General features: G+C 45.5%; 1 protein-coding gene across 1 annotated transcript; it reads left to right on the forward strand.

Moving 5' to 3' along the window:
• Positions 1-10515: 10515 nt before the first annotated feature.
• MMP7 (matrix metallopeptidase 7) lies at positions 10516-21306 on the forward strand. The gene is made up of 5 exons (XM_069969593.1): positions 10516-10641; positions 13238-13458; positions 15115-15263; positions 16007-16132; positions 20318-21306. The coding sequence occupies exons 1-5, from the start codon at positions 10531-10533 to the stop codon at positions 20494-20496; spliced, it is 786 nt and encodes a 261-aa protein (XP_069825694.1). The 5' UTR covers positions 10516-10530; the 3' UTR covers positions 20497-21306.
• Positions 21307-21444: the final 138 nt, after the last annotated feature.

Here is a 21444-nt window from a genome sequence, read left to right on the forward strand (position 1 = left end):
AAACTAGGAAGCGATGCCTAAGTAAATTCAAGATTTTCACCTTTCATCCCACTCAATGACTTCTTGCTGCTAGAGGGTACCAGGTTGCTATCCCAATAGTGGTTGGTAAACAGCGGTTGGTAAAGATGGGCAGACAGCCCCATTGCTTGGCAACAGAGATGATTAAGAGTTTATTACGATATCTGCCCCAGAGTAAAAATCTTGGAGCAGCTCCAAACCCCATTTGGTATATTCCCTTAGATGGCCACCACGTGTGTGGAGGACATAGTCATAGGTGTTGCTTCATCTTTCACCTTCTGCAATGCCAACTAATTCCCAAACATTTCTGTTCAAGAAAGAGGAACTTCAGAGGTATCTTGAAGATCTTTGTAGCCAGCTTGATGATGCTCTGTCGCCATCTTGGATAGCTCTGAGGCATTTCTGGTTTCCAGATTACAGCAGGAGGACTGAGGACAGGCTTCGGCAAGATGGCAGCACCCAGTAGGACTCTAGAGGGCACAGCAGTTAAAAGTACCCACTGTACAAGGGGGAGAAGTTAAAGTTCAGGATACAAGCTGCACCTTGGTTCCTCCACCCAGGGATCAGATGGAGAGGTTCCAGCACAGCATGGACGATAAAGATTTTCTGTAAAGAAATTGAAATTCATTGCAGAGCTGGCACAATAGAAGGACTTGAGCACAGACATGGTGCAGCTTGGCATGTCAATAAAATCGTCCTAACAAACATAAGTGGGGTCCCCCCATCTTGTGATAAGTACTCCTGAAACTATTGAAGACTTTTCGGTGAACAATATATAGCAAATGGCGCAGAAAGATGTCTCTCTCATAGAATAAAATGGGCAGACAGCCCAAGAGGGCCACAATGCACTATGCACAGTCCCATGTTCAACAGCCATATGGCCAGCAGGGCCAAACAGTTCCTTCAGTGGCAAAATTCTTAATAAAATTATAACTGGTAATAGAGGTGGTAAGAGCACACTGCAAAAGTCCTTTTGGATTAGCAAAAAGCCAATCCTGTTCGTGACGCCTCTTTCTTGACATTCATGGGCTGTTTTCATAAGGTCTAAGTTATGGAAATGACATAGTTCATGGTGCTACACTATTAATGCAACTTTTATTAACCTCTACGGAAGCTATGCAAATTGTATATAACAGCCCGCTTAGCTGCTTTCAACTTTCTTACCTCCCCCGTAGGCTAAAAGTAGCCCGAGAGGGTTCTAGGGGGCTGTCGCTGTGTTCACTTCTTGGAATGCTCCTTCTTTTTTTTATACTTTTATGATTGTAGAAAAACAAGTTCCATCTCTGCCTTACTGGAACACCGCTCTCAACATCAGAGTGGCTTACCTAAGCATTGTGTGACACAGTTACATAAGAATTACATCACCGGTGGCATTGTCATTTCTCAGAAAATATATTTACAAACTCTTGAGATAGAAAGTGTTTGTTATTATTAACTATGATTATGGCTCACCGCCATGGCCGAATTTACTGCTCTCACTGCCCGCTGTGTTATAATAAGATTCTCTGTGTTGCCCATAGCAACCAATCACAGCTCAGCTTTTATTTTAGAGGAAATATAGGGTTTAAATCACACCATGTACTTTTATCACCACCACACAGTGAGTGAATCATACCGCCATAGTGTGCCATAGAATAAATAGATCATACCATTAAAGGAGAAGTCCGGCCAAAATTAATTTTTGATATGTTGTTACTTATGAAAAGTTATACAAATTTCTAATGTACATTAATTATGGGAAATGCACATATACTGCTATTTCCCTTAATTTAGTAGATCAGGAAGTGTTAGAAATATCTCTGAAGAAGTGACGTCACGACCCAGGGTGTAATTCCTATGGAGTGTCCAGCAGGGGGCGCTCTCTATATAGAAGTCTATGGGACTTTATTGTTTCTATGGGTTTCTATGTAATGTAATGTAATGTAATGTAGTGTACAGTGCTTTATTGAATGAATACATCTATGGAATACTTTGGGGAGCAAGTGTCCTTGCTCCCCAAAGTATTGCATAAATGTATTCATTCAATACATTCAATACACAGTAAGCCCGCCGATCCGCCGAATTTCCGCCGATCCGCCGCATTCCCGCCGATCCGGACCATATACATTGAACTACAGCTCCCATCATCTGCTTCTAGTATGAACAGGTGATGGGAGCTGTAGCTGGGTAATGGATATGACATGCCGCCGGGCGCAGGGGGGAGCCGCTCAGTACACAGGAGCGCTCCCCCCTCCTCCTCCTCCTTCCGTGATAACTTCCGCCTATACCAATGCTGACTCCCTGCCTGGCCGCCGCTCTCCGCTCTCATATACCGGCTCCCGGCATCAGCGCGGACACCAGGATGCATCGGGAGCCGGTATGTATGGGGGGGAGAGCGGAGAGCGGCGGCCAGGCAGGGAGTCAGCATTGGTATAGGCGGAAGTTATCCCGGAAGGAGGAGGAGGAGGGGGATGCTCCTGTGTACTGAGCGGCTCCCCCCTGCGCCCGGCGGCATGTGATATGCCTTACCCAACTACAGCTCCCATCACCTGTTCATACTAGAAGCAGATGATGGGAGCTGTAGTTCAATGTATATGGTCCGGATCGGCGGGAATGCGGCGGATAAGCGTGTGGCGGGAATGCGGCGGAAATTCGGCGGAAATGCGGCGGGTCGGCGGGCTTACTGTGTATTGAATGTATTGAATGAATACATTTATGCAATACTTTGGGGAGCAAGGACACTTGCTCCCCAAAGTATTCCATAGATGTATTCATTCAATAAAGCACTGTACGCTACATTACATTACATTACATTACATAGAAACCCATAGAAACAATAAAGTCCCATAGACTTCTATATAGAGAGCGCCCCCTGCTGGACACTCCATAGGAATTACACCCTGGGTCGTGACGTCACTTCTTCAGAGATATTTCTAACACTTCCTGATCTACTAAATTAAGGGAAATAGCAGTATATGTGCATTTCCCATAATTAATGTACATTAGAAATTTGTATAACTTTTCATAAGTAACAACATATCAAAAATTAATTTTGGCCGGACTTCTCCTTTAAACAAATTTAAATATATCACCATCCTGAAAGTAAATATTACTACTATACTGTGGCAGGTTATAAACACCTTACAGGGACTGAATAATACCCTGCTATATCTAATTAATAATACAAATCTATAGCTATACCACCATAATACCACTGTATAGCTACTCAATCATACCATAATATAGCTGCTAAATAATACCACCATATAGCTTCTGAATAATTTCACCATATAGCTCCTGAATAATACCATCATACAGCTACTGAATAATACCACCATATTGTTACTGAATAATACCACCATATTGTTACTGAATAATACGATCATACAGCTACTAAATAATACCACTATATAGCTACTGAATGATGCCACTACATAGCTACTGAATAATAAAGTGATACAACTACTGAATGCCACCTTTAGCTACTGAATAATAACCTCATACAACTACTGAATAATACCACCATATACCTACTGAATAATACCACCATATACCTACTGAATAATACCATTATATAGCTAAGGAATAATAACACTATATAGCTACTGAATGATGCCACCACATAGCTACTGAATAATAAAGTCCTACAACTACTGAATAATACCACCTTTAGCTACTGAATAATAACGTCATACAAATACTGAATAATACCATCATACAGCAAATTAGAAATACTACCATTTGGTGACTGCAGAGTGCCTGTCTGGAAGTGGTATCTGATATTCAGCAATTGTCTTTTTTTATCACCATCCACCAACCCACTTGCATCCCCCTACCTTGCCTGATTGATAGCCACTAATAAAAGAGAAGATGGGCTAGCCTTTGCTTCATATTGAGGAGGGCCACTCCAGAACCTTCACTTTGTTCTGCTGTAGCCAATGAAAGGTTGATCATGACAACCAAAAACATCAAAAAAAAATCCAAAAGTTTACATACTGATAACACACACAGAATTTGACACAAATCAACAAAAATTTCGTCCACAACTGCCAGGAAATTTTTTGCGGACAAGCCTCAAAACTTCTGCAAAAAGGTCATTCAGAGTGATGAGACCACAATCGAACTTTATAGCCACAACCATAAACATTACATTTGGAGAGGTGTCAACAAGGCCTATGATGAAAGGAACACCATTCCTTCTATAAAGCATGGAGGTGGACCGCTGATGTTTTGGGGATGTGTGAGCTTCAAAGGCTCAGAAAACCTGGTCACAGTTAAAGGAAACATGAATGCAGCCGGTTATCAGGAAATACTGGAGGCAAATTTGCACTCATCAGCCCGGAACCTGCGCATGGGATGTACTTGGACGTTCCAACATGACAACAATCCAAAACACAAGGCCAAGTCGACCTGTCACTGGCTACAGCAGAACAAAGTGAAGGTTCTGGAGCGGCCATCTCAGTCTCCTGACCTTAATATCATTGAGCCATTCTGGGGAGATCTCACGCGCACTGTTAATGCAAGACAGTCTGGGAATTTACAGGAACTGGAGCCTTTTTGCCATTAAGAATGGGCAGCTTTACCATCTGAGAAAATAAAGAGCCTCATCCACAACTACCACAAAAGGCCTTTTTATCATGAAAAAGAAGTTTGAAGCTCTCCCCCTCTGTCTTCATTGTTCTCCTATGGAGAGAGCTAAATAAAAGACCAAAACAGGACAACAAAGAGTTAATCTACAAATACCTCACCCTTTATCTCCTCTGACAGTCAGCACTGACCTCTCTGAGCTCTGATTACAGCTGTCACCCAGCTCTGTACCTGTAATCCCTTTGTTCTCTACTTTCTGCTGTCGGCTAACTCCCTCCTCCCCCTCCCCTCTCTATAGAACAGACTGGGTACTTCTGATGCAACAAGTCACAATTTCCTGATTTTTTGCAGTGGATGGAAAAGAGGAGGGAGGGGTGACCTGGGAAAAGACTTTTTAAATGCAGATAATGGCATATTTGGCTAATAAACCCAATTACAAAGTTTCTTAAAATCGCTTGGACTATTGATTTCTGCAAAAAAAAATAAAATAAAATATGACAGTGACTCTTTAAGCTGTCATTGATGTGGCAATACACGGTATTAAGAACTGGGGTATGTAAACTTTTCATCAGGGTCATTTGGATATTTTTGGTTGGTATTATGGAAGAAAGCACAGTAGTCTGACAATAAATGGCTTCACCCGACCACTAACCTGCAGTGAGAAAAAGTTTTTGTGTTAGCATTCATATTATCTGAAAAAAGGACAAAAAAAAACCCAAAATTCTGCTGGGGTATGTAAACTTTTGAGCACAACTGTATATGCTGACCATAATTAAACGCAAAGGTTGACAATGTAATCTGTGGTGTTAATAAATGCTGTAAAAGCATTTGCAGAAGATGTATTCCAGTCATTGGGAATAATATAACCGCACAGAGGACGCTGGATATGTGATCACAGGATATGAGCTTTTCATGATTTACTGTAATCATAGACGTGAGAAAACCAGGATCCGGCTGGCACCTCCGTGTTAAGTACATTATGTATCTCTTCTGTCTTACAAGACTATATCATGTTGATTGAGAGATCAAGAGACTATAATATGTGTGTGTTTCTGTATATATACTATATGTATTATATATCATAGCGGGTATAATTTCTTTTTTTCTCTACAGTTATTTAAATATTAGTTCTTCTTAGTTACTTCTGTGGATGAGTTTCCCTGTATGCACATGAGGAGTGGCATTATTTCTAACTATTATAGAATCTGTATATAGCATTTTCAGGGCTGGCCTTTGGGGTGTGCAAAAAGTGCGGTTGCACAGGATGTTGGATGTCGTCTGGGGAGGTGGAAGGCTGTAGGATTTGTAGGAGCTGTCAAAAAAGGGCCCCAAAAAAAGTTCCACAAAGGTCGCCATCAACCCTTAGGTCTACCCTAAGCAGTTTATACCTCTTTTGCCCTCTTGCATCTGTAATTTTCAGTTGTCCCCCTGAGCTAGAGGGTAGAGCCTAGCCTCAATCATATATCCCTTATGCTACACGCACATAGTACAGGGCATTTTGCTTCACTATAGCTCTACAGTACACCCTCAGAAGCTGCAGAAGCATGAAGGAGATTATAGAGCAGTACTGAGCAGTGCTAGCTGTGAATCCTGCAAAGGGGGGGGGGGGGGGCTTGGGAGATTCAGTGCTCAACATAATCTCCTGTAGTCTCTCTACAGCTTCTCTCTTTCCCACAATCTTTTCCCTTCTTCCCCCTCCCGGCTACATAGACTCATACGGGTAGTCTTTTAGTCTGATCAGTGTTTTCAGGAAGAAGTGTTCACAATCACAGCATAGTTGGACATAGCGTTGCCTCCAGTTTTATGGCTTCAGCTCCAGTGATTTCGGAGGCCGATGTTTAAGAGGAATTTGCCCATTTTAGGTTGGCGAGGGGTCCAGATGGTGTCCACCCCATCTTCCATGTGCCACAATCAGATGCCTTTATGCCCTATACGATTGTATACTGCACCTTGTACTTCACAGTTGCACAAGATGTCCTGTTACAAGGTTGATAAAATCTGTTCATCCTGCTTGTAGCAACTGGAGGTGGCCGGGTGGAGCCAAGTGGTGTTAAGTAGTTAAAGGGATTTTCTAGGCAACAAAGACTGATCCGCGGGATAGGTCATCACTCATCAGTAACTGATCGTCAGGATGTCAACAACCGACAACCTGGCCATTCACCAGTTCAGAGATAAAAAAAAAAAGATGTAAAATGCTTCTTTAACCCTAGGGTTGTGTCAAATGTGGAAAAAATAGGCACCGTAATGGGCACCCAACTGGCCCCATAAGATGTTTGTTTGGGGCCTCCTCTCTTCGGAGTATACTTCTTTCTATATGTCTACACAATCATTCCCATTATATGCAGAACACAACCAGTATGTGCACACTCTTGTTTGTTGTAAACACATAAACCAACGGCTCTTACGGAATCCATGGTGAAGAACCACAGCTGTTGGGTAAGGAATCCTCTAAACACGCTTCACAGACATTGCAGTTCCTCTTTAATCTCTTATAAATCTTGCAATATTTATATACTTAGCAACTTAAAGCAATTCTCATGATGATGGCCCATTAATGATCAAGAAGCTTCCGCATTGGAGACAAGAGCTTAGATTTCCTGCAAGTGACTCAACGTCTGATAAAAAGTGTAATGTTTAATGTCTTCCCAGACTACAGTTCATAGGAAAAGCAAGAAACAGAAGAAATGTATCGAGGAAACTTATTTATAAGGGGAAGTCAAATGGATTATTATAGGGGTATATAATTGTTAAAAAGGGGGGGTCAATCTCTTAGGACCCCACACTAGGCACCAGAGCAGACAGTGGCTAACAGAGTAGTTCTTGCTCTTTTTCCATTAGGCTTTTTGGTGTAGTCCATTATAAGTAAACATGCCATGTATACATACATACATACATAGCGGCATACTCACCCTCCACCTGGTTTCTCTCTTCCCCCGGCAGCAGCAGAGTCCCAAATATTACTTGCGCCAGAGCCAGTGGCATAGCTATAGGTGTCAGCCCATACATTAGCGGGGCCTGGAGACCCCCCTCACCTCTAAGGTTGACTGCTTATGCCTGCAAAAAAAAACAGCTCTGGTGCTCAGCAGTATATGGAGATCTGTGCAGCAGTACTGACAGAAGCAGAGGTGTCACATAGGTTAGTGGTCAGGTTTGCTATGTATTTTTAGATTGGAAAGGGCAGACTAGACGGACCAAGTGGTCTTTTTATGTCGACATAAATAAAACGTCTTTGTTTTTTTTAATAGGATTTGCCTTTTTTTAAGAAATTTACGCTTAAAGCAGGCGGCTTCTGCCATGAGGCGGAATGAGCCTTCCGCCTCAGGCGGCAGATTTTGCGGTCCGGCAAGGGGGCGGCATTATGTCCCCCCTGCTGTCATTTTTGTTAAGTATCACCTGTCCCGTCGCCCGCGCTCTCCACATCCCGTCCAGTCCCGCGACGTCACCCTGCAGCTGTCACGGACCTCCAGGCTGTGGTGAGTGCCCGGGGTCGGTGGGGGACGCGCTGGGGTAATCGGGTCGCGTGGGACCTGATCACCCCACTCACTCACCACAGCCTGGAGGTCCGTGACAGCTGCAGGGTGACGTCACGGGACCTGACGGGATGTGGAGACAGCGGAGAGCACGGGCTGGCTGCGGCGTGGGACAGGTGAGCGGCTGGCTGGGGGGGGGGGGGAGGCGGGCGATGCCGGCTATCACTTGGGGCGGCCGCCTGAGGTTTGCCTCAGGTGGCAGAGACCCCAGAATCGGCCCTGGCTTAAAGACCAAAAATTCCCTCATAGAAATGAATGGAGAAATATCAAACAGCACTAATCAGCCAATCACAGCACGTATGCAAATAGACAAAATGAAGCAGCCAATAGGAACTCGCTGACATACTCACTGACATAAATACAGGTTTCCACAGGATTGTCATGGTAACCAAGCAATTTTCTTTACTATTATAAAGGCGCTGTGGATGTCACTCTTAAGGAGCCATTGCTTAGTATTTGCTTTGGTATTTGATTCACCACCACACCTATCTCTTCCCTGCTGAGTTCCTTCAGGTCATTAAGTTACTTGGTGATTGACATTCTGCCTTTCCACTGTTGTCAGTCTGTGCTCTGTGTACCTGCTCCAATCAGGTGTCGGTCCCTGGCCACCTATTAAGTGTTTGTTTGCCTAGTAGTCTGTGATATCTATTAGACTCTCTGAGCGTGATAAGTGTATCCTGTATCACTATACTCTGTATATGGATACTTGGTTATTCTGATCTCGGATCTTGTACCTCTGACTATTTTCTTTTATTCTGACTCTGTACCGCCTTATCCGTTAGATTTAACCCCTGCCTGTATGACCATCGTTTTTCTGTCTTGTCTTAGTTCGGGTTTTACGCTTCAGATGCAGGTAAGGGATCCTCACTCAGTTGCCCACAAGTAGGTAGAAAAGGCTGGGTGGGGTAAATCCAGGACTCACAGACTGTGTCCTCTCCGTACACCTCCTGGTTGTCCTGTTGCAGACTAGCTGACAGCCAGTACCACATTTACTCTTAAAAGGCCAGTACCACATTAACTCTTAAAAGGCCAGTACCACATTCACTCTTAACCCTTTCACAACCTAGGGTCATTGATGCATCAATGCCCAGGTTGTTTTTGGACATCAGCTTAAGGGATCATAATGATCCCATAAGCTGATGTTCCTATGTCTGCCCCCTCTCCTCTGTCCTCTGCTGCTGTTACAATCTTGTGACAGCGGCAGGGGAGAGAGGGGAGGGGGCAGAGCTGAAGTACCAGTATGGAATTTACTCTTCAAGGGACAATACTGAATTTGCTCTTAAAAGGCAGACACTCTTTTTCAAGCACTATGTATTTTCTCCTGGAAATGCACATCTAGTTTATTTATCTATTTATTTTTATGCTGTTTATTATGTGGCACAAAGAACATTATATTTTATTCATAAACTACATATATTTTATAAAATATAAAATTATTTTCCCTTTATAATTATGGCAACACCATGTTTGTCCAACTTTTTACAATTGGTCGTTTGTATTCAATAATAACATTTTTTTATGATTTTTTTTTATTATTATTTTTTTAAACTTTATTAAACGTTGTTTAGAGTTCCCAACTACTAGGGGATGATCAGTGAGCCCTGCAGCCTGGACAGGAAATGTATCAAGTTTAAACAAGGGCTGCAAGGACATCCGCAACAATGTCCCTGCAGCCCTTGTTAAACGATTATCGGGCCGTGCAATAGGCCCAGTCAACGAGCGCCGATCTAGCAGATTGGCACTCGTTTACATTTATTATCGTGTAATAGTACCCATAGCCTACAGCCCTGATACACGGGTCGTTTATCGGTCAAGTCAGGCTCATAACACCCTCTTTAATAGGGCCCACCAGCCACTTATCTAGTGCTGAAATCAGGGGATGTGCCGCCAACTGGTGATTAGAGCATAGGACGGTATCTGGGACTTGTTTCCTGGCCGCCTGATCGCTGAGCTGTGTAATAGACTCTGTAAATCAGTGTCGATCAGTGAGATCAGCACTCGTTTACTATGCACACAGGCCATGTAATACGGCCCTTAACCATCAAAGCGTGCATGTATATGAGTGGATACTAGAAAGTGAATGCATGCCCTGACCCTTTACATAATATTACCAACCCACGTAATAGAAAGACCCTAAATATAGCACCATGAGACAATAAGGAAGCTGGGATCTATTGTCTTTGTGTGGATTTTGCCCCAGACTAATTTCCCACATAGAATGAAATCCGTGGGTCGATAATCGCTGATGTGATGATCACAATGGACGTGTGTGTATTTGGTTAAAGGAGTATTAGCATGAAAAAAAAAACAACCTTGGTTAATTTTTCAATGATTCACCGCATTGCAACACACTTTCCTCTATATAAGAGGATGCTGAGAGCGGGAGGGGACAGAGAAGGCTGCCTCCTCTGCCACAATGATGCTCCTACATTGCCTGCTTCTCCTGTCCCTGTGTTATGGCGCCCTGTCCATGCCAAGACCCCAGAACGATGGCGGCATCAGCGCTACAGATTGGGAGTTTGCGGAGGTATGTACGTAAAAAATGTAAAGACTTTGCAAATCTAAAGGAGTATTCCATCGGGGGAAAAAAAAATCTTTCAAACTGGTGTCAGAAAGTTATATAGATTTGTTGTTTACTCCTGTTAAAAAATCTCCAGTCTACCAGTACTTATCAGCTGCTGTATGTCCTGCAGGAAGTGGTGTATTCTTTCCAGACTGACATAGTGCTCTCTGCTGCCACCAGAGTACCCCTTTAAATAGGTCCTTTGCTTTACCATATTGTATCATAAAAAGCTATGAAATGTCAATTTAGTTTCTATTTTCAAGATGTCTGATTGCTGTTATTGGTAAGAAACTTCAATTTTTTTTATTTCATATATTGTTTCCAGAAATATCTCTGATAACTGTTCAGTGTAGGTGACCATACATGTTACATGGCCAAACCTGCCGATTGTGGAAGGACACTGTGTATGGGGGGTATCCCGACTATAGACCCCAACAGCAGATGTTTCTGGGTTCCAACTGTCCTCTCCATTGTTCTTGCTTGAAGGGGTTATCCAGCGCTACAAAAACATGGCCACTTTTCCCCCTCTCTTGTCTCCAGTTTGGGTGGGGTTTCAAACTCAGTTCCATTGCAGTAAATGGAGCCTAATTGCAAACCACACCTGAACTGGAGGCAAAAGAGGGGAAAAGTGGCCATGTTTTTGTAGCGCTGGATAACCCCTTTAAGCTGTCTGGCAATGGCTCATTCCCCCTCCTCCCACTGGTAGCGTATGCTTTTCAGGAGCTCAGGAAAGTCTCAATAAAGGGAAACTGACAGCAGGGATAGACATATATCTGTGCTGCCAGTTTCCAAATGCTGACCACACGAGCATAACATACATATCTTTAGTGCTGCTGCGTGATCCGCTGTCTTCTGGAAAAACATTCTTCATTTTGGGCTGACAGTGTCACAGAGGCGGACCTGTCTATGCATGCCCTGCCCTTCAGCCTGCCCCGCCTCCTCCGGAATGATTGACAGTCGGCTTATCTTCAGCCGCGCAGGTGAGTCGGCTGTCAATCATTCTGGAGGAAGCGGGGCAGCCTCAAAACACCAGAGCAGGGCCGGAGGGCAGGACATGCGCAGACAGACCTGCCTCTGTGACACTGTCAGCCTAAAATAAAGAACATTTTTACAGAAGATGATGTGATTGGCATGTGAGAACGGTTATATGCTTATCCCTGCTGTCAGCTTTATATTACTCTTAGAATAAAAGCATTTTTAATATTCTGGAAGCACAGACAGATATATGAAAGGTACCGTGTGTCTCATTGACCTAACAGCATCTAACAGTGTCAGCAGTCTGGAACTTGCATTGCAGCTAATAGAGTCACTTTAAAGAAGACCTGTCACCCCCTGTGCCGGCACAGAGCCCGGTCGACCCATAAACTCACAGCTTCCGAGAGGTACCGCTCCTGGACCCGCTCCCGCCGCCGAGATATCTATATCCGAAGCCGCGCGCGCTCCCAGAGTCCGACGCCCATAGCGAATGACGGCTCCATTCTCTATGCACCGGGGGGGTCGGCCGGGCTCTGTTCCGGCACAGGGGGTGACAGGTTCCCTTTAAAGACTATGTCACAATAATCACGTTTAAAGGGGTTGTCCAGGGTCAGAAATCTTCTCTACTTAGCTGTAGACAATGTAAAGAAAAAAAAAGTTATCCCCAGAAGAGCTGCCCGCTCAGCCAATCACTGGCCAAGGCAAGACACTGCTGTGGCCATTTACTGGCTGAGCGGGCGGTTCTTGTTGAGACAGTTGTATCCAGATTATACAATCCAGACTGATACATTGTACATAGCTAGTCCTGCTCTCAGCTGTATCCAGTGTAGACAATGCTCTGTGAGCTCCAGACTGATACATTGTACATAGCTAGTCCTGCTCTCAGCTGTATCCAGTGTAGACAATGCTCTGTGAGCTCCAGACTGATACATTGTACATAGCTAGTCCTGCTCTCAGCTGTATCCAGTGTAGACAATGCTCTGTGAGCCCTAAAGCCTGGACTCCAGACTGATACATTGTAAATAGCTAGTCCTGCTCTCAGCTGTATCCAGTGTAGACAATGCTCTGTGAGCCCTACAGCCTGGACTCCAGACTGATACATTGTACATAGCTAGTCCTACTCTCAGCTGTATCCAGTGTAGACAATGCTCTGTGAGCTCCAGACTGATGCATTGTACATAGCTAGTCCTGCTCTCCATTATAGACAATTCTCTAGACTGTAAATTGTTTAAGGGTGCCTTCACACCTACCGGATCCGCAGCGGATCTCACGCTGTAATGTATGCTCTCGGCGGCGGGCTGTGGGCGGCTGGGGGTTAAAGCACATACTCAGAGCGGGATGTCAATCCCGCTGCGAGTATGTGCTCTATAGGGATGAATGGGACTGGATCCTCAGCGGATCTCACTGCAAATACGCAGCGTGAGATCCGCTGCGGATCCGGTAGGTGTGAAGGCACCCTAAAAATAATGTAGTGACATGAAAACCACTGAATATTCTTTAAAACATGTTACCCATAAATAAATAAAATAATTCGGCCATTTAGAATCCTCGGCACTTTATGAGCCCGTCTCTTTGTTGCCCCCAGGGATACTTAAACCAGTTTTACACATCCAACGCTAAAGAGAGAACCTCAATGACGGAGAAGCTTGAGGAGATGCAAAGATTTTTCAGGATGAAAGTAACAGGAAAGCTGGACCAGGAAACAATGGATATGATGAAGACTCCAAGATGTGGGATGCCCGATGTGGCGGAGTTCAGTACATTCAGAGGACGACCGAGATGGCAGAGAAACTCCCTCACCTACAGGTGGGTTCCATGGATAAGGAGATGACCAGTGGGCAAATGGGGGGACTTGATGTGTCTTAGTAAGCAGTGATACATACAGCATTTACCATCAGGTGGCCACATATCATGTATACCTAACCACTCATTGTTCAGGAGCAGGGACACCTATCTTTGATAGGAGTCCCTGCTTCTGTACACAGTGTCAATTGGAAAAGAAATAAAAGAAAGTTTTTAATATAAAGGGGTGCTAACAAAGGTGAAAAAATCAGGGTCAGGGGAAGGGGTAGTGGAAACATATTATAGAAGTCCCCATAAAGCTGCATCACCACTCACAGCCTCCTGCTGGTGTCCTGTATCTCCCGTTCCTGTGAAGTCACACCCCCACTCTCTGCAGTCACTGATTGGCTGAGCGGGCAGTTCCTGGGAGATTCAGGAGACCAGAGGCTGACAGTGAGCAGTGGGGCTGCGGCTTTGGGGGCACCGGGATTGGTAAGTATAACTTCTTAACCATCTTCCTACCATGCCCTGTCCTCCCTGTTTTGTAACCTTTGCCCGGAGTAACCCTTTAATAATATGTATTTAACACACTTTTTTGACGTTTTAAAACCCATAAAAACTGGTCAACACCCTGCAAATGTGACAGGAGCCCAGACAGTACAAGCACCATGTTTGTGATTGACTTCACTGTATAGGGCATTGGTGTTCAGCTGTCACAAGACTACAATTTCCCAAGCCAATGCTTTCACTGTCCAGGCATGATAGCAATTGTAGATTTGCAACAGTTTGAAGGCTGCAGGTTGGACACCCATGGTCTAGGAGGTTCAACTGCAGAGTTCAGAGTTATCTCAGATCCCAGCATCTGCCAGCAGGTGTCATCTGCTGACATCAGGCTCCTGACTGTAAACCAGTACGTTCATAGGGGTTATAGTAAATCTTTGACTCCTTAAACGCTTACTAAGTGGGTGGCACCATTGGATAGATATTAATAAAAGCATTCAGAATATACCCCTGTTGACTGTGTCAAAGAGGCGGAGCCTATTATTTCCTGGGCCCTAGCACCACTATGCTTTACTGTGCTGTGTGATAGAAACACACTATTGCAGCTCACCGATTCTCCCGGGAACTTTAGACGGTACACAGGACTGCTGTTCGGCAAATAGCCATTCAGGATGCATGAAAAGATGAATGTCCAGCTCCAGACTTAGTTCCCTTGCAATGCTTTATTGAAGTAAAAACCGATACCTCATAGTCCAAAGACTGACATGTTTTGGGCAAAGCCCTTAAACGTGGTACTGTGCTGTATGCCCCCCCCCCTTTCGATAATCAGCGACATACACTGTACAAACAACCCAGTGAGGTGTAGCGATGCTAGGGCTCCGGGAACAATAGGCCCCGCCTCTTTGACACTATTCACCTAAAAAGTTAAGGTTTTTTTTATTAAAATCAAAACACGGACAAAGGCAACAAAGATATGTCCTGAATACTTTCATTGATATCTGTCCAGTGGGGCCACCAGCTGAGTAGGTGTTCAGTGGGTCATAGATTTACTTTAACTACGTCTACGTATTCCACTGTGTAGTAAAGACATATCGGTTTTACGACATTTACGTCTATCGTTGTGGATAAGTTTTGTTCAGCTTTGTATCACTGAATCAGGTATTTGTCCTTCTTCCACAGAATTCTGAACTACACCCCAGATCTTCCCAGGAATGTGATTGAGGAGTCGATCCAGAGGGCATTCGGTGTATGGAGCCAGGTCACCCCCCTCCGCTTCACTAGAGTTAGTGCAGGAGACGCAGATATCCTCATCCAGTTCAATGCTCGATGTAAGTATCTTTATTTCCATTAACAACATTGTGGAATATTGTTACCACCCCATAAAGTCATGTGATAAAACTATCGGGGATCAGTGGAGACCAAGCCTCTGGTGAGAACCAAGGACCAGGAGTGCTGCTGTATAGGGAAAACCCTTCATCAGTCTTACAATCCACAGACGTCCCAGAGGTCGGATCTGCATGATAATAAGATGATGACCTATCCTAGAGATACGCCATCACTTTTTCTCATCAAAATACCCTGATGGATGCCATCAAATGGATTGTGTGGAGATTTTCCATCCTTAAATACATAAGCTCTCACCTACCGCCATCTCCAACCAATACCATTCCACTGCTCAGAGCTTCCTGTTCTCTGTCCTGACACATAGGAAATGCTCAGCCAATCACAGGAGGAGGTGTGTCACTGCAGCGGCCAGTGATTGGCTACCAACCCCTCCCTGAACTGGGGACAAGAGGACACAGAACTATGGCAGGAGGGTTTCAGATAGTGGAGATACATGCAGCGGGAGGTCAGACTTAGGTCCATGGATCAGTAGTCAAGAGGGAAAACATCAGCAGGATTGTTTTTTATTGTTCTTTCATTATCATATACGTCTTTTAAACATCTTTTTTATTTTAAGTCCTTTTCATAACGTTCTTTTCAAAATGTCATACCTTCTGTACATTCCCCGGACCTGCATTTCACACTTTAACACATATATAACAATGCTCATTTTGATTATTTTTTTCAGCTCATGGTGACCAGAGTCCGTTTGATGGGCCCAGTGGTGTTCTAGCTCATGCCTATGCTCCCGGCTCAGGAATTGGTGGTGATGCCCATTTTGATGAAGATGAAAGATGGTCAAGCGACCGACGAGGTACACTGCTACATAGTCGGACTCAGGGGCGTAGCTAATGTCTCCTGGGCCCTGGTGCGAGAGGCCAACTTGGGCCCCCCCCCCCCTCCTTTCACGACCAAGTGATGCTATTGTTGTGTGTGTGTGTGTGTGTGTGTATATATATATATATATATATATATATATATACACACAGTGGTGCCTTGGATTATGAGCATAATTCGTTCCAGGACCGTGCTTGTAATCCAAATCCACTCTTAAACCAAAGCAAATTTTCCTATAAGAAATCATGTAAATGCAGGCAATTGGTTCCACACCCCAAATATATTTATTATTCTGTACTGGACAGTAATGGAGAGGATGGGAAACACAAGGGCTGACAGAGACTGCAGGGAGCATGAAGGAATGAGCAGGGCAAATGTGGGCACATACATGCAGCACTCTCTGTCCGGGGAGAGAGGGGTTACAGCTATGGAGAGATTACCCCCCCACACAGTCCTGTCCCCTGATGTAAGCCCCAGCCTGAAGGGGATCTGCTATGATTTGGAAGGTGTTTAGAGTACAGTGCTGTAGACCCCGCTATGCAGGCCATGCCCCTTCTCCACTCGCGCTCCCACCCAATACAGGAAGTTCTTAAACCAAAGCAATGCTCTTAAACCAAGTCACAATTTTGAAAAACTGTGAGCTCTTAAACCAAAACGCTCTTAAACGAAGTTACTCTTAAACACACCAAGACAGATATTACCTATTACCGCCATACTGTTACCGACCAAATCCTGTATACTGAGACCAATATTACCAGTAATACCAGTATATAGGGAGGAAACATTACCGCCACACCACAACCACCACCATCACCACCATATTGTTACTGACCAAATCCAGTATACTAAATCACCTCATCCAGTCATATAGAGGTACCCAGCTCTACACAGGCTCTATACACCATATACATTACAGTGCAGTTATATCAGGTGACTCACAGGAGACGTCTTCTCTGATCGGAGTTCTTTCCTTTTCATCTTCTTTTCCATCCGTCCTGTGCCGTTATGAGAACTTCTCCAAGCCACGAATCCACAGAATCTGCCAGACAGACATATTAGGCTCCACACTCTGACACCATCTCCATCTCTCTACACACTGCACATCTGTACTGTCCCCTTTACACCCTCATTTAGTGGGTAGCCCTGACTCTATGTGACCTCCTAATAATATATGCCCCCCTCTGTGTATACCCTCTCCCCCTATGTTGCCCCTCCCAAATAGATGGCCCCCTCTACCCCCTCCCTTATAGATGGCCCCCTCTACCCCCTCCCTTATAGATGGGCCCCTATACCCCCTCCCTTATAGATGGGCCCCTCTCTCCTCACCCTCCCTTATGGATGGTCCCCTCTCCCCCCACCCTCCCTTATAGATGGCCCCCTCTCCCCCCACCCTCCCTTATAGATGGTCCCCTTCCCCCCCCCCTCCCTTGTAGATGGTCCCCTTCCCCCCCCCCTCCCTTATAGATGGTCCCCTTTCCCCCCCCTCCCTTATAGATGGTCCCCTTCCCCCCCCTCCCTTATAGATGGTCCCCTTCCCCCCCTCCCTTATAGATGGTCCCCTTTCCCCCCCTCCCTTATAGATGGTCCCCTTTCCCCCCCTCATAGATGGTCCCCTGTCCCCCCCTCCCTTATAGATGGTCCCCTTTCCCCCCCTTTATAGATGGTCCCCTTCCTCCCTCCCTTGTAGATGGTCCCCTTCCCCCCCCCCCCCACCCTCATAGATGGCCCCCCTCTTTCCCCCCACCCTCATAGATGGCCCCTCTTTCCCCCCACCCTCATAGATGGCTCCTCTTTCCCCCCACCCTCATAGATGGCCCCCTCCTTCCCCCCACCCTCATAGATGGCCCCCTCCTTTCCCCCCACCCTCATAGATGGCCCCCTCCTTCCCCCCCCACCCTCATAGATGGCCCCCTCCTTCCCCCCCACCCTCATAGATGGCCCCCTCCTTCCCCCCCACCCTCATAGATGGCCCCCTCCTTCCCCCCACCCTCATAGATGGCCCCCTCCTTTCCCCCCACCCTCATAGATGCCCCCCTCCTTTCCCCCCACCCTCATAGATGCCCCCCTCTTTCCCCCCACCCGTACAGGCTGATAAAAAAACAAAACTTAACTCACCTGACATCGCGCTCCCACGTTGATCCTCTCTCCTCCTGGTCTGTCCCCGGCTGCTGCGCGGCTGCCGGGGGTGTCGCGTCTTATCCCCGGCAGCGCGCGCATCCCAGAACTCCCTGCGCGCCGGAAACCGGAAGTCAGGGCCCAAGGCGCGCAGGGAGTTCTGGGATGCGCGCGCTGCCGGGGGTAAGACGCGACACCCCCGGCAGCCGCGCAGCAGCCGTGGGAAAGACGGAGCCAGACTCTTGTGACCGCAAGCAAAACAATGCTTGCGGTCACAAGAGTGATTGATCGGGGGGCCCCGCGGGCCCCCCTTGTGCCGGGCCCGGTCGCGGCGGCGACCCCCGCGACCACGGTGGCTACGCCACTGGTCGGACTGTTCCACCTCTACATACATTCTTGCTAAACAGTACCTGTTTATAACTATTGACATGTGTGGTGTACAACACTGTGATGATGTAAAGGTGGTCATTGTGATGGTAATGTTGTGATGCCAGTGCTGGTTCAGTACACAAGTGGGTGGTACACCTGCTTTTAGGTTGTGGCTGGCTGTATCGTCCTTAAATAGTCGGTGACCTGCCGGGCTGTGATGGGTTCCTTGGCCTCCTCTCACAGTGGTTCGGAGTGTGGAGGTGACCCACCCGGACTAGTGGTACCGCTACCTACAGAAAGGGGAAAGTGATATAGCTGAGAGGTGTAGGTGCTGGTGCAATGATGACTGAGTCCCAGTAAAACAAATACAATAGCTTTACTAACAGTCTCTTGAGACACAGGGTACGCTGGTAGTAGACAACCTCTTTGGTACAGACTGGTATTTACTGGATCTGTGCTGGGAGTATAGCGGTGCTGGTGTAGGTTAGTGTTGAGCAGTGCAGAGAAAAGGTGAGGAGTTTGTTGTGAGAGTCCCAACCTAGGGTAGAACTTAAGAAACATACTTGAGAGAAGAATACTTGTGAGAAAAATACTTGTGCCCATGTTTCACTTAACCACCTTCTGCCCTGCAGTGTCGGGGTATCCGTCCTATCAGGGTGACACAAGCTTTAGTCTTGGTTACCTGAGATTAGCTAAGTGTCCAAAATTATCCGATCTCACCCGCCCTGCCCTGTACTGTTTCGAGAGGTTTACGGCTGGGGTGATACCTGACTTGTCCTCCTTTTGGGATCTAACACTGCAAGATGTACATAGTGATACTGTTAGAAGTGAAAGTCTTTAGGTTTTCCATACACGTGTGTCTTCACTCTACTAACACAACCCAAATAGGCTGTCTTGGACAGGAATCCTGGCAGAGCCACGCCCTGGCTAACTTCAGCAGGGATGCCTGCTCTGTGGGTGTGTCCTCCTCCCCAGAGAATTAGAGGGAAAACTGATACTACACTTCCTCCCACCAAGTGACTACTTCCTACAAGGGTGTGTAAGAGCCCCTGTGAGTGGTGGAGAAGAAAGTGTGCAGAGAAAGAAGCATAGAGATAGGTAGAAGGAAAAGAAGTATCTACATTGGACCATCTGGTGGTGAAACCAATAAACATCTTCATCACCACCCTACTTTTAAGTACAAGGCTTTTGCGACATATGCCAGATAAGGAACACCCGTGGTGAGACACCACACATGTCATCAGGTGTGCCAAGAATTATTGATTGCACCGGGTCTCACTGTGATTAGGAGATATAGCTGGGGAGAGAGTGTGGCGGCTGTATATTCTGATCAGCGTAATCCGACAATGTAAGTCTATAAGGCTACATTGTCAGAATTAGCCAGTGCATCAGGCTGCTGCCACATGCTCTCCCCAGCTATATCTCCTTATCGCACCAGGTCTCAGCAGTGAGACCCTCTGCGATCAATAATATGCTGTTAAAAAATAGCTCAGGCCTGTTTTGTCTTACTAACCTCGGTTGTGTCCACCTTATGGAATTCTCTAAGGTTGTCAGACATGCTCAGTTCAATTGCAGCCTCCTGAAGGTACTGGCAATTATTCTCCACAGGGAGGGATTGTGGGAACATTTTTGCAATATCACATGACATGCATTTAATCTGTTTATTCGTTCCCCTTAGGCTTCAATCTCTTCCTGGTGGCTGCCCATGAATTTGGCCATTCCTTGGGACTCGATCACTCCCAGGTCCCTGGGGCCCTGATGTTCCCGACTTACAGCTACGTAAACACAAACACTTTCCGCCTGTCACAGGATGACGTCAATGGTATCCAGTCCCTGTATGGTAGAAGGAGGAAGTAAGATACCAGTCTGATGGCCGTTTATCAAAGATTGCTATGGCAGAAGAGCGTGAAGTGCTTGTGCAATGGAAAACATTTAATTAATAGCTGAAAGTACCAATATAGACAAGAGCGTGTGCAAACGTTAACCTGCTGCATTTGTAATATAGCTATACCTATGCTGGCAATCATTTGCAACATCAAGTGTACCTATACAAGGTAGTACTCTACTCTAGTATATAAGGTAGAACTCTACTCTAGTATATAAGGTAGTACTCTACTCTAGTATATAAGATAGTACTCTATTTTAGTGTATAAGGAAGTACTCTACTCTATGCTATATCTAAGAGACTTATAAGTAGTGGTCCGGACAACTCCATCCCACATGTATGGCCGAAGTAATAGAAAGGTCTTTCATATCAGTGTTTTCTCTTTAAGGATTTATCCAGGATTAGGAGGGGTTTGCTTTTCTTCAGGAACAGCGCCACTTTTGTCTATAGGTTGTGTCTGGTATTGCAGCTTAGTCCCTTTTGAGTAAATAAGACTGAGTTACAATAGCAGGAACAATTATTGGACAGGGATGATAAAGAGCAGACCCCTTTTCATCCAGGTCAACCCCTTTAAATTTAAATTATACCCCAGTGAATATCCAGGATTATTTAGTGTTACCCTAGTCCTGGGTCTGGAGTTACAGGGGCACATATGAAACACAAGTCAATGACAGTTCAGAGCTAATGTAATGTTATCACCTAAACAGGTTTAGATCAGCAGAAAACATATTCTGTACCATCTGCTTCACTTATCTTTGCAACAATAAAATCAGTTGATAACATATCTGCGCCTTGTTGTTTTTAAGGTAAAGAATCAAATTTGAACTAGGATATTGGCCATATTGTAAAGTGAGTCGAGCACTAATCTTGCACTTTAGTAGGTGCAGGTCGGCAACTCTAGCGATGTCCCTCTTTTTGAA

The sequence above is a fragment of the Dendropsophus ebraccatus genome, chromosome 5 (genome assembly GCF_027789765.1).
Source record: "Dendropsophus ebraccatus isolate aDenEbr1 chromosome 5, aDenEbr1.pat, whole genome shotgun sequence".
NCBI lineage: Eukaryota > Metazoa > Chordata > Amphibia > Anura > Hylidae > Dendropsophus > Dendropsophus ebraccatus.